Source organism: Temnothorax nylanderi, unplaced genomic scaffold (assembly GCF_030848795.1).
Source record: "Temnothorax nylanderi isolate EJ_2023f unplaced genomic scaffold, tnyl_v1.0 TNYL_tig0023_pilon, whole genome shotgun sequence".
In the NCBI taxonomy this organism is placed as follows: Eukaryota; Metazoa; Arthropoda; class Insecta; order Hymenoptera; family Formicidae; genus Temnothorax; species Temnothorax nylanderi.
In genome coordinates this window covers 699,969-715,038 of record NW_027249085.1, presented here as the reverse complement: position 1 = coordinate 715,038, position 15,070 = coordinate 699,969, and the positions used below count along the sequence as shown (strand labels likewise).

Below are 15,070 nucleotides of genomic sequence, written 5' to 3'. Positions count from 1 at the left end.
AAGGGAAGACAAAAACGATGATAATATTCTATCGCTTCTACTGCCTTTTAGACCAAGACTTTTACAAAAAAATATAAAAGTGATTTAAAATTTAAATCATAAAAAATAACAAGAATTCAAATATTATGAGTTAGGAATAACGTAATTGGTGATTTACGCAATATCGATAAATGTAATAAATACATGTAATATAATTATTTATGTGTAAAAATATTCCATTATCAGTCATTTGTGATGAATGATTGCAATGAGTTGTCATGAGTGATTTACAATTAGAAAATTAAATTAAGATATTTATACTGGAATTAACTAAAATTAATGTGGCATGTAAAACTGGAAAAATTATGCATGCATTATTGATACATGCATAAAAGTGATTCTTGAGTCGTTCTCGAGAAAAACTTCTTTGTTTTAAGAAGAAGAGATAATTATGCCGTCAAAGCAAAAGAGATGGCAACAAAACAAAGATACAGGTTGACATTAGAGGATTTCTGAGAAAGTACGTGTGCGCGAGTGTGTGTGAGTGTGTGTGTGTGTGTGTGTGTATCACGATTTTAAATTTTAACCGTGTCAAATCTTATTTGAATTTATCAAACACTTAACATTTTCGAGAGGCAAATAAACTTTAACTCACTGTGATCATATAAGTTCTAAAGAGTCCCGTGAAATTTGCACAAAGCAAATTTCGCAAGTTAGTTTATGAGCCATAAAGATACTTCGGGTTGACGACATTAAGTCATACGTTTCGGCGCTATCAAGTTTACAAGTTCAGTTATGCTTGTGGACAGTTCGCGATTTGTGCTTTGTGCGACCGCTATCATGCGACTCGACTCAGGTTTATCGGATAGGAGTGAAATTTTACGAGCGCTATCGAATGACGATAAAAGTCGCGGAATAATGAACGATCGTCGCCGTCACTGACCTCACGCGACCGTGTTGCAGGCAACGAAATGAATTACAAGGGCAGCGGGAAGGTCCACTTCGGGGTGGACGACGTGTCCCTCTATGGGACGCCAAAGGAGGAACCGGGCCCGGGCCTCCCGGGCCAGGAGGTCAAGCAGAGCTTCCTGAAGAATCAGCTTCAGGCCCTGTTCCAGCCGACGGACAACAAGTTGGCTATGAAGCTCTTCGGTAGCAAGAAGGCGCTTATGAAGGAACGGATCAGACAGAAAGCCGCAGGTCACTGGGTCATCCATCCTTGCTCCAGTTTTCGGTATGTCCTTCGACTATCAACTGATCTCATTCAACAGGCCGCATCAATATTTCGCGCTATCGCATTCGTTCCGGCTGGAAAACATGTTCCACCAAGAAATATATCGGCCCTAGACACAGCCTCATATCTAAGTCTGCTTGAATAAACTCACGCGCGACACATCGTTCTCCGTAAAAGGGGACAAAATTCTGCATGCACTTGTTCCTCACGGGAGGCGTAAAATTTTACGCTTAGTTGTTGACAAATAACTAGATATATAAATAACGTATACTACTAAATTGGCTACTATATAATACAAGTTACTATATTAATATTCATCTTTTTTCGTAAAAGTAAAAATTTTTTCGTAAAAATTTATCTTCTCCAACACTTCGTAAGTTACATCAATCATGAAATGCTTTTTGCGAGACCCATTACCTTAGACATTTTAAAAGGAAATGTTAGAAAATGAAAAATTACTTCTCTTCATGAGACTTGCTTCTGTACCGATATAAAAAATTATTATCCGATTGTGCCAGTCATTTTTAACTTAATACGATACAATTTTTAATTTTAACAGTCACTGCTCCGAGATATAGAGTGACGTTATAAAAAATTTGTTGTTCGGATATGAATATGTTACGTGTACGTTGGACGCTAGCGAAAGTGATAAATGACAGACGAACCCTGGGCGAGTAAGCGTAAATCAACGCTAGTCGTGTCGGCTTACTCGCAAGCCAAAACTTTTCGGCTCGACTACGACCCCGGCTCAAGGAACGTAAACTAGCGCCTTTGTGCCGCAGTAAAATATCTGCCGTATCCGGATCGTTCTTCAGGCTTTCGAGCCGCGGGCACGTCTCCGGCAAGCAGGACAGATTTCGAGGATCACAAAAGGGCGCGTTTGACCTACGACGACGTGCGGGGTTAACACGCGTTGCTCGCGGCTTCAATCGATCTGGGTCGCGCGGAATATTCAATGGTTCTACGAAGAATCACGGATTTAGTTATGTATATGCCGCATGTATATACAGTCGAATAGTCGACCTCGCCCCGCCGGCGAAGTCGACGAAACAGCATTGGGACTGTACGGCCTCAGGAAGGAGGCCTCCATCAAGCCTTTCGTTTCCTGCCGGAGTTGCCTTATCGATGGCGAGCCACAATCCGTCGCTCAAGTCCGGACGCGTGCTATCGACTTCTCGCGGAGGATGTTGACGCGCTCGCCGAGCCGTTTAAGGACAAATGTATCGATTAGAATGACAATAAGCGCTCGAGAGTGCCTGTCTACCGAACGATAATGGATGAGCGATCCTCGATTAATGGATCGCTTGCGGAATTAACTATTAATCAACATTAGTCGGGCAAAAAGGATTACAAGAGCGTAAAGTATCCTCCGCGGATTTGTGTTAGCGAAAGTTCACCAGTAACACAATAATACCTAAATGAAAAATCGAAAAACGCAAGTACTGAGGTTCGAGAAATTTATTCTTAATTTATTAAAAATAAATTTCAAATCGTAACGCTTGAAAATTAACGAGAATTAACTTTTAACAATTAACATCTTCTCATAATATCCAACAATTTATCCTTCGATGATTTATACGGAAGAATTGTCACAGTCTAATTTCTTGTTTAATATGTCCATTGCTCGTGCAAGTTCTTTTAAAATCTATTTTTGAAGCAAAAAAACTCTGCGACGAGAGAAATCAACCGAAACGAATTCGCGCGGCCTGAAAACAAGCAAATGGGATCTCATTGCAGTATCAAATTGCCGATATTAAACTGTGCATAGCACAGCGTGTCGTTCCATAACGCGCGAAACGCTATACTCCAGCACGGCTTGGCAGCCGCGACGGCGGCGACGGCGGCGGCGGCAGCGGCGTTTGTCGTTCCAATTGGTTGAAATTGCCCGGCGCTTCCGCTCGGAATCTTGGTTAATTACCGGCAGCGCGGAGGACATTGGATCCTCCGCAGCCTTCTCTACGATTCCACTAAAACGCGAAATTCTCGTGGTCATTGAAACTTTAATTCGCGCCGCCGTTAATGGTAGCGATATCTTCCGCAAAACCAGGCGGTTGTTCTTCGCTCGACGTGTAGCGCTAATATCCAGCTGCTAAATTATACAAACGAGCGTCAATGGTGCTCCATTTTCGAACCGTTATCGTATAGATCAGATATCCATATAAAAGTCATGTAAGCTCTCGTGTGTCTGACACGTATGTTTTATTCGGACGTGGCACAACAAGGGACATGTATACCCTCGAATTAACAAATATATTATTTAAGCGTACAGTGTAAACATATCGAATCTTTTTCCTCGTCAGAAAATAATGATAATAATTCCAATAGTTCGAAATTGTATTAATATCATACTGTGTGTGTGCTTTTTATACAAATTATATGAATTTCTTTTTTCAAACAATTTTATAAAAAATTTTAAGCTTTCTCATTTAATACTCTAAAAAAAGTGAATTCCACGAAATATTCGCAAAGATTACGGAATAATAGGATATAAACGGAAAATCAGAGTGATGTCGCGGTTTTGGGAGGGCACGCGCCTAAATGAATGGTGCTCTTTGATCCATAGGCCAGAATATAAATGATAGCCAAAATACCTCCGATAACACGCGTCACATGGTCGGCTGTAATGTCGCTCCGTCAGCAGTTCATTATCCGAACATCCCGGACATGTGCATGTCTCTATAGGAGATATCGCGTTAATGGAGATCCATCCTGAACAATTAACAAGAATCCTTGACACGACATCGATGCGAGTTCCGATACAACGACTGACTTTCTGCATCTAATATTTAAACTGTATCGCTTGAATAAAATCTGAACGAAAGATGATAACAAAAGTTTATAGGGTCATTGTACTCCTTCAAATCGAGGATATTGAAAGCGAACTAACAGTGATATATATATATCTGCGTGATTGCCGAATATTCCAAATTATTCAGATAGTTTCGAAAGTATAAGTAGACAGCGAGACCGTGTCTCCCGGACAGTCTCAGCTGAAGCGAAACTTTATTGGGAGCTTAGTACCCGAGATGCTCGGTGCGGCATATGATGAAAAATTTACGACAATGCCGACAATATCATTTCCTTCGTTTTAATATGCGGCCACTAAATCGCTGTCGTAATTCACGGAGTTCAATTCGCCTGGCGCGGTATACGTGGCATTCGTGACGATACCACGCGTACGACAGTATCTCGCCGGAACGTAACAAAATTAAATGAAAACATTGTTACACGCAGCCTGAAAGAAAGACGCAACGGAAGAAACTGTCATTCTTCCGCAGATGGCAGGAAATAAAATGTGTAATTGTTTCTGTCACAAAAGCTTCTCTCGTTATTGTAGCGGTTGCACACGTATTTGTCTCTGTTCTATATCGGGCGGAATAGCCGGGGTGAATATAACTTGACCGGACTCGGTTGCGAGAACACACGCTCTTTCTCATAGGAGGAGGGACTCCTTCTATGTCTCGTATAAATACGAGACATCATAAAAGCGAACATAAACTACGCTACTTAACTCTGGACGGGACATTAGGTACGTTCTTCTTTTCCTCGTTTCGTGTTAAATTGTATAAAAAGCCGCGTATCCGGTGAAAACGACTTTCTTCGTGCTTGATTTATCGTTGATAATGTTAAGATATGCAAACCGAGCTCTCGGGTCGAATGATTTATCGTGCATGGCTACGGTATCGAATATTCGGATGTTCCACATTTAACGTTCCCTGCTTTCGGATTCGTGAGAGAAAACTTTATACTTTATGAAACGTGGTTCCTCGACACTGTAGAATTTCTATTTTAATTTTTAAAATGCACGTTTTTGGATCTGTTTTATTATTTTATACTATAGTATAAATAGAGATTAGATTTGGATAAATATACGGCGGAATACGTTATCATAATAATCTCTCTATTTATCCTAATCTCTCTGAGAATACTAGAAGAAGAAAATGCACTTAAGTGATAATTACTGTAAGATGTTCAAAGTTGCCGGCAGACAAATTGTTCGTCTTTGACATTTCGAAGTTAAATACCAGGTTTGAACAAAGGCGCGAAAGTATAATGAAGCTCGAACTATTTCTTTCGTATTTCGAAGTAATGCATTTATACCATTGCAGCATCGTAAAAGAAAGAAGATAAAACGTTTTCGATGCCTGAGTAGTCAAATGTAAAGGTAAAAATAGTTAATACAACTAGCGTTCGCACGATTTAGTTTCGCTCTGACGTAAAAGAAAAAAAGAGTATTATACGTGCCCGCGAAGTGAGGTATTTAAAAAAAGCAATGATTATTTTTATCTGAACAATCATCGCATCGTTACGGTATAATATCGAATGTCTAATCGCTCATTACTGTGTAATCATCCATTCCAGTCTATCGTTTTTATTAACGTAACCTATTCGAGGGTAATTAGCGATTAAAGTCGCATTCCGAACGATCAGCTGCATCACGTTTTAACGAAAAAAAGTCACTGTGAAATATAAAACAATTCTGCATAAATCCCATATGAAAATTACTGTACATTTTTGAAACCAGATAAAAGAAATATGAAATATTCATGGCTAATTGAGATGGATACTGTATTCTCGATGGTTTACCTAATGATTTCAATCTTGTAACGCGTGTATCAAGTAAAGCTTGAAATTTAGCAGCGGATAAGCGATTCCATCTGCATGCAAGCGTGTATCGCGATAACGTATTCAAGAAGCGTATTCAAGAAGCTGTAAAATTATGTATTCGAATGAGAGCACGCGGAACTGTATCCGGAACGGATAGGAAGGCCATACGTGTGTAACGCTCATCGACATTGACGATAACTTATACACGAGGCAAACGAGGAATCGCTGACACTGTCGTCAAACTTTGAAGCCGCCTTCAAACTTTGTCCTCGTCAGAGCTCGAGTCAAGCTGCGTCATGTATTAATAAAATGGAATTTTACGATAGCGCGCGATTAAGCAGTCCGTGAACGAAACGGCCGAGTGGGACGGTGACGTAACGGGCGAAAAATCGTATTTTAAACACACAAACGGCGTGCACGACCGCATAGTGTTATGTGTGTAATTTATATAACGTAATAAACGCGACCGCGCGACATGCTCGTTATACGCGTAAATGATTGCGTTATAATTTGAACGGCGAAGAGCTCGCTCCAGCATTTCTGCGAATCTCTCGCCGCACCGCTCGCAAAGACAATGGACTAACGGGGGAAATTCGTATTTTACGTTTGCCCAGGTGGATTGTCGGAGATCTGAGAAACGGACTATTGTGTGCCGGTTGAATTAAGAAACGAAGAGGAGACTTTCGACGAAGCGCGAGATATCCACCGCAGTATTTCAGTCGCGTATTCGCGGAATAGCGAATTATCCACGTTTAAAAGAGATTAAGACTCGGCGAAAGCGGCCCCGTGAAACGTCCCAGAAATTAGCGGAACAAAAACTGGATGAGGAAAGTGGCTCTCGAAGGGACAAAGAGAGAGAGATCGGGGAAGCAGGGCAAATCGGTCTGGCTTGAGCCAGTTACAACCGTGTGTCTATACATATGTATATCGTCGTATTGTCAGTTGTAAGAATGATCTCAGAATAATCATCCGATTAAGCCGGAGGCTACGGTGTCATTGGTGGCGCATTGCTCGATCACAGGCTACATTAGAGTCTGATAAATCTTTATTTAAATAATATATATAATATTTAATATATTGATCGAGAATAATATTTGATGTGTTCAAAATTTGGTTAAAATTTTATTTATATCACAAATAATTTATAAGCAAATACGATAAAACAAATTTTTTTTGTCCTATATAATAAAAATAATACATATAAAAAACAGATTATTTTTATAGAAAGGATTTTCACATATTATTCTTTCTTTTTCTTTTTAATAGAAAATTTGACTGAACATGTATGGTTAAAATAATAATTGATAAGAACTTTGATATGTATCTTTTCGCAAGAGCACTTGAAACGTTATGAAAAATGACAATTAAATATTTTTACTTTTATAAAACTATACTGTGCGAGTAGCATATAGGAAAACCGTTAAAAATTATAACTAATTTTTTATTTTTCCAAAATAAACTGGTTATTTCATCGAGCTGTTATAAATATGTATGTATCTAATTATTATCAAGCGTATGGATAAACTTGTAGGCATCAAAATTCATAGCGAGCAATAATATTGTGTCGCTCTCAATTGAGCATGCATGCACCGCCGACCAATAATTCCCTCTAGACTCCTCCGGTCGATCAAACAATGACAATCGATGGGTTGTCCTCAGTATTCTATCGAGTATATCGCGATGCCGGGAACACACTATATGTATATCGAATCAGTTTAATCAAACACAATTCAAGTAAATATTCACTCTAAATAAAATATACTCATGGTTTACGTATAATAAAATTCTATTCTGCAAATTTGCATTTTACCGCGGTATTGAGCGATTATGGAAAAAATATTTTCTACAGTTTATCGTTCGTCCCTCGCCAAAACAGTAGTTTGTGAAAAAAATAGTTTTTTCGTTAAAAAAAATATGACCTCCACTAGTAATCTTATCCGAGAATTAGTTTTATATTCTAATATAATGCATTGGTTCTGTCTTCATTTTTTTGGAACATGCTAACGAAAAAACCAACAGACAGTGGACTAAGAAATAGCTGCATGCATTTCAGATCATTTCTTGGTGTAATATGTACGAATCTCACACGGATATTCGATATTTCTTGCCGGCACAAGCTTCTCCAACCGACAGTAAAATGTTATTCGCGTGCGTAATTCTTTACTTGTTAAAACGCTCATAAAAGTGAAATACAACTTCATCCGCCTGCTCCGCATTTGCTGATAGCTCTTCCTGCAAAACAACCCCCTCCCCCCCGCATCCATCATCCGTTGCACTTGCAAAAATATGCAGCCGTTTGTGCGGGCCGGGGCACATAAATTCACACCGCGAACATCGAAGTTTCTCGCGATGATTGTTATAAACAGTATCGGCTTTGACGTGCCGCGTTATTATTACAGCTGTGATTTACGGAGAATTTCATACAATACACATATACCTAGAGGAAAAAGTCGATACGAGGCGGAAGAATGTAACCATTTTGTCGCACATGCTTTCAATAAAGTGACTTTTATATCGGTAATGAGCATACATATCGTGATCAGTTACTTTATACATGATCGATTCATAATTAAACGCTCAATTAATTATATTTTAATTATAAATCGTAGGATTGATAAATTTTTCGATATTCTCTTGGGCTCTTAAGTTTATATCGAATTTTGATTTCACAATTTCCTGAATAGATTATTAATTAGCGTCTATAAGTCAATCTTCGGAGATTGGTTTATCAGCTATTGGTAGCTCATAATGTGATTAGTAATTTAAAAACTGAAAATTTTAAATACACAACAACTCCATTAGTCATATATAAAACAAACCTCGGCGTAACTCGGTATAAAAGATTTGTTTATTTGTACAATCTAATCTCTAGTTGTGTCTTTCCTTTCGCGACTCTGCCTTATCACTGTTATGTCTTTCTAGGTCGCGAATGCCAGCTGATGATTATATTCGATTAAGCGTCATGGTAGCACAAGAGCAGAGGTCCTGCTTCAAATCTCGCTTCTGCTTTGCATGCCGCAGTCCATGTTGTACATCCCGATAATTTTATCGCTCGCTTTTAATTATCTCGCTCATTTTCCAGTATCCATTCTGGTACAATCGCAAATTTCGCGAACGAACTATTTCTTCTCTTGCATAACTCGCATGAGTACGGGCATAATTCACAGAAGAATTCTAACAATTTCAGTCGCACTGAGTCTTTCGAAGGTGTCATCTGTTACTAGAAACGATATTGCTGTAACTGTAAAAACTTTTTGTTACGTCATGAAATGCGCAACGATCGATCTCTTTATACCGCGTACGGTATATTTTTAGTGATCTTATTTTATTTGCGATATAATATGAGAAACTAATTTTATAATAATTATTCGCAAAATGAGCTTAATACATACTAGACGCCGAATGCAATCAAAATAAATTTCACCGTTTTTATACGGTGACGTCGTATATTTTGATCCGATATTCCGATTTATATTCAACTATTCTACGAAAGAATGTCATTTCCATTCTTATGAGAATTACCACCGATGAAATGAGTCGTTCGGGATCTACCGAGATCTCGATTCCTGCCCGGCAAAAAGTAATACGCCAGAGGCTTCCTTATTCCTTCACTCGTGATTAGTTCGCGACGCATACGGCGTCATTAGTTTCATGTAGTGTGTTTCTCGCGGAGACGAGACAATGCATATATATGTATATGCGTGGCTGCGCTGACTGCATATTGTATGTAACGCGCGCGCGGTTCATACCCGCGCATTCCCTCGGGTCAATTAAGATCTCGTGGCTATTCTATCATTCCCCGACTCTGGAGCAAGGAACGTTGTGCAATTCAACATGGATGCTGGCCGTCTATTTCCGTCGCATGAAGAGAGCGCCGCGCCTCTCTTGGAAAAAGTCTCGGGCCGCAATTAATTCGTCTATTCCCGTTGCCTCGTGAAGGAAGGCGTCAATTAACTACGGCGGGGCGAGCTGCGCGAATTTTTGCATCGGCGTCGACCGATCCGCGATTGAACCGTCGAGTAATGAGCCGTCGCAAGTTAATTCCTCGGCGAGACGTGATTTTGTTCGTCCGGAAATGGATTTAATTAGAACGACCGTCCGCTCGAACGGATTCGTCGCTCGTTCGAAAACGCGAAGTGTCATTATGTGACCGAGTTTTCTTCGACCGCGGTACGTACTCGAGTGCAATTAAGACGCTGTCAGGAACAATCGATTATGCAGGACACGCGGGGGAACGAAGATACTTGCGCCGCTTTACGAATCTACCGCATAAAATTGTCTTTGGTTCTAACAACTGTTCCCCGGGTAATTATGAAGCATCATGGCCAAAATTAGCTTTGATCCTTATTTTATGTGATCATTTCTATGGAATTCTACATTTTAACCGATTCGTAAAATGTAATTACATTTTTCCATTATAATTTCTTTCATATATACATATATATATGTATTCATTCATTGATTTGTGAATATAAAGAAACACACATCGAAACCTTTTCCATCATTCAATTTTAAGTAAACTTTAAAAAAATTCTAATTTAAAGTATAAATACAAATGCATTTAATACCAAATCTTTACAAAATTATAGAAAACAATAACAGCTGGAAATCAAATTTTCTGTAAAAATTAGTTGACGCTAAAATGTTCAACAAATCCGTACAAAATATATAATATAACAGTGTATCACAATTATAATATAAAAATATGTACAAATTCTTTTTTTCCGTAGATCAGAAATTAAATCAATATTTGAATACACACACAATATTAATACACTTAACAAGTAAGTAGCTTAAAACAAAGGCCCGCGCCTTTAGCGTTAAACAAAGGGAATCGAGAGAGTAATCTGGCTTTCCTGTTTGAAGTGCACTTTGCCATTCGCGTTATCGATATAGAAAGCCAAAAGTACGGCATTGCGGACGGTTACGCCGTCGCTTCGTGGCCGCGATGTTTTATTCGTCGATTAATTACACGGAACGTTAAATATGCCCTTTTATTACGTATTACCAACGTCACCATGCGGCACGTGCCTCGCTCATCCGATTAACGTGATTGTTTCCGCCAGGTAAAGATACGAAAATCCTTCTTAATAGCTATTCCGCGCTTATCTCGATAGATAATCGTGCTAATTAAGACTATAAAAACGTTTCTAAAGTTCAATGCACTTTCGGTTACAAAATGTCATAAATTATAAAACAGTGTCTAAAACCGTAACTTCGTTGTCCAAAGGAGATATTAAAGCGGTGAATCGAACAAATATTCGCCAGACTCACAAAAACGTTATAAATAAACGTTATAAATACGTAAATATGTCCTTATGACACAAAAATACATTAACGTGATAAAAATTAACTATATCTTTAACGTTTCGAAATCATTACTGACTATTTTTGCCATCATATTCTTTCGTTGTATTCTTCTCGTTAGAACAACAAAAAATTTCATTTAGGTAACTGTATGTCTAGAAAAATATTTTCAAAATATCGTTTTTTACGTGCAGAAATTTCAGTAGAAAAAGCCGAAATTATTGCATAATCGCATATGAACTTATTTAATAAACGGAATTGATTTTGTAAAATATTCATACATCTTGCACAAGGCCATGTGACAAAAACTACAAAAGAACGGATAGAATCATTAACACCGAACAGCATGATAGTTGGTGATAAATAACATAATCGCTTCGTAACAAGTTGAAAATTATCATCAAGTGTTGATTTTGTCATAGAGATTTGGCGAATCGATTTTTTACGTTGACAGTTACGATTCTTCCGCGATTGGTTTGTGCGTTTAATCGCGATTTCTTTATTTTCGCTCTCATTGTTAGACGAGGATCTTCTTGCCCACCGGCTTTGCTCCCAATCAGGGTCATCACGTGATTCCTCCGGCCGGTTGCGTAACGCTGGCCGTAACCGTGTACTCGACCACGATGGTGGTTCGCGTTAGCGGTAGTAGGAAACCATTGTTTAAATTTGCAAACTACCTAATGATAGGGCAGACCCGAACAAGGTCTCTGCAATTTCCAATTCTGCCGGTCGGTCGGTTTCCGATCGCGTCCCGTTTAGAACTGGATGAGAGAGAAGTGTCACTCTCGCGATGTCATCGCACTTCGATTGCGCAAGACGACAGTATTTTTTTGCGGCAGCGACGCGAACATCTGTAAAAAAAAAACCTTGCATCCGAGCAAGCGCAAGCTAGCCTTTCCTTAGGACGTCGCGTTATTTCGCGGACAGAAGAATGTCGTTTCAATCATCCTTATTTGAACTTTCTATCCGCTGAATTTAATTTTATGGAACAATCACTAATTATTCATAATTTTAACATGTTCAAAAGCGAGGATAGTTCTTTATTCTAGCGATATTGGTGAAATTTTAATGCTCCGTTCACCACGAGTAAAATAAACATTTAATACCTAATATTGAGATCCTATAAAATTTCATGATCATCTCATTATAGCTCGTTAAATTACAGCGAAAGTCTTCGCGAATAAAAGCAACTTAATAAGTCTCAAAGTATCCATTAATTAAGCATTATTAAAATGTAGTATACGTAATTATGCATGTATTATAATAACCATATATAAAGGATAAAGTATTCTTGTTCAACACCATATAATATTACTTCAGGTAGACGTTTACAAAGCGCATTTGAATATAAACATGCGCTTTCTAATGGGTATCTGAAGTGGTATTATCGTACAGCACGATGGCAACGACATAATATCGCAGAATAAATGCTATTCAAATATCGCATACATAATATTCGAAGACATAGAGGCAATACAGTTAGTATACGCTTCGACAGTAATTTTCGTAAATAATCAATAATAAATTAATGTCTTCGTGTATATTACGTGAGATTTGCTACAACCATAGAATCACTGTGTAGCTTACCGTTGTTCATACGCATGACTGTTAACGTGTCCCTGTTAAGTACCTTAGGATTTCAGGTAAATTATTTGATAGTTATATATAGAGAGTAAGCTTAAGTACAGCCATATGTATGGTCAGTTTTTTAGATAATAACAGATCCTAAAAAACTCAGTCGCCTTATACGATTAAGCGTAAGGGCTGTTACCACTCGCAACTTGTATCGAAAACTTGACCAACGGATGAGCCAGCGACGACAGCAGCCGAATTGTCCAGATCGCCTGACTGATCCGACTTTAATGGTCGCGCGAACTTGAAACGTCTCGAGATTATATTCCCCGGTGCCCGCCCAAGCAATTTACGATCTTGCTCCAGAAATCGCCGGGTGTTTCCTCAATCTTATTAAGCGTTCGCGGCATACACACAGAGAAAGAAGGGGGGAGGGGGAGAGAGTAAAAAGCTGTGAGCATGAGTTAAGGTTGCCATTACGTGATGGCATCGAGCGTCGAGCATCAAGCGTCAAACACGCGCGCAGCACCCCTTGCGCAGATGTCTAAACGTGCGGATTTCAGCATCTTGACGCTAATTCTAGTCAGTAGCCATTTTATTCAGCATCTTGACGCTGAAATCTGCACGATCTGCATGTTTAGACATCTACGCAAGGGTATTTATTGACGCTTGACGCTCGACGCTCGACGCTCGACGCTCCCATCTAAAAGCACCCCTTTACCTTACCCTCAATTATGCAAAATCTATAAAGCAATCGTTTGCCAATTTAAAGCGAAACTTTCGTTCTCGTTTAAGCGTCGATAAAAGGTGACGACAGAAAGGGAAATGACGAAGAACTCGATATTGATAGTCCTTCAAAGTGCGAGCGGAGTTTTCCGAACAGCTATTCTCGCGAATTCGTTTCGAGCTAATAAAAAATTTTATCTCCCTCAATATATTTTCGCATGTTCGCCTTGATTGAAATAGTATCTAAAAATTACCCAAAGAAAAATCCTTTTGAATTAAACCAATCTCTAACGATGGTAACATTAGATGGTTCAGAACGTTAATACTATAACAGAAAATAACTGTTACATCTTCAATAATTACCATGATCGCTAATGTGATGATTACGTGATGATTACTTAATAATTAGCGAGATAATTACAATGCAAAAACCGATATAATAAAATATTTATCTTAGCAATAAAAAAATAATTTATCTGGTGTATATGTATAGCATTATCAGATTCTCACATAGAATTATCAGACTTTAGCTTACATATCATTATTATATTATATTAGGTATTATGATTAATACTATTGACATTATTTATGATAAATGCAATGCTTTATATGTGATTGAAAATAATAATCCAGGCTCGTGTCGATATTACTGTAAACTTGTAAACGTTTAAACGATCATAACATTACGGAGGTCCCAATTGAACTGTTTCCATGGGACTGCCATACGCAATGATCGATTAGGCGAATAGCTTTCCACGTGTATCCTCTCGTACATCTCTCTTTATGTCGAGCAGCCTCGAGGCGAATAATAATCGTCGGTTTCCTCGCTTTTCGAGAAGCACTGCGCGATGACGACCGCAAGGGAACTAGAAGATAAGTATGACATTAACCGACAACGCATTAACAAATTCGCGCGCGCTCGTAATAGTCGCGGTGCGCTTACTTTATATAATGCCAATTGCTTCGCGACAACGCGTTACATAAAGATCTTCCCGCTGGGTACGCATAATGTGGCATCTCGTCCGCAATACCGCGTTATGGTCTCGCATTCATGGAAATTTCAGCATACACATCAGTCGCGGGACAGAGTTGACCATCCGTTTCAGTTCCTCCAAAGCAATTGAGTTGTTACTATTGAATAATCAATAAATGGATATTTAAATCATTACTGTACACAGTGCATACTTTCGATTATTAAAAATATTATTCTAGCAGTATGCTCGCATTCGTCACAATGAAAGGATCTCTGTTCTTATATTTCCGCATTTGTCGCCACCTTCTTCCATGTTTTGATATCAGATTAAAATTATTATACGTATAAATCTGTTAAAAAATTAACATAATCCATCTCTTTTTTTTATGTTACAAAAATGAGGAGATTTTATGTATAGGTATATAAACCGTTTGGATCGTCTCCAACGAAATTAATATCATCATTATTTTATGGTTGCCTACTCCAGAAGCTGTGACCACTATCCGGAAATCACGCTCTATAAGTATCACTTCGTAGCGCAGTGCGCCATAATACAGAGACTATTAACAATACGCCCCCGTCGAGTGTTCGGAATTTCAAATTGCTCCTATTTTACAACGCCATTTAATGCGGGCTATCAAAACACCGTACATCACGTGTCTTAAAATATA

The 15,070-nt window shown here is 38.6% G+C and overlaps 1 protein-coding gene across 12 annotated transcripts in view; it reads left to right on the top strand.

Moving 5' to 3' along the window:
- Ih (hyperpolarization activated cyclic nucleotide gated potassium channel Ih) overlaps positions 1 to 15,070 on the top strand; it is a 135,704-nt gene that overhangs the window by 70,302 nt on the left and 50,332 nt on the right. For all 12 annotated transcript variants that reach the window (XR_011717588.1, XM_071700679.1, XM_071700680.1 and 9 more), the window contains one exon: positions 943 to 1,213. Coding sequence is in view for 11 of the 12 variants with exons in the window: in XM_071700679.1 (XP_071556780.1) it covers positions 943 to 1,213 (271 nt within the window). In the remaining variant the exon portion in view is untranslated. The remainder of the gene's footprint in view (positions 1 to 942; positions 1,214 to 15,070) is intronic.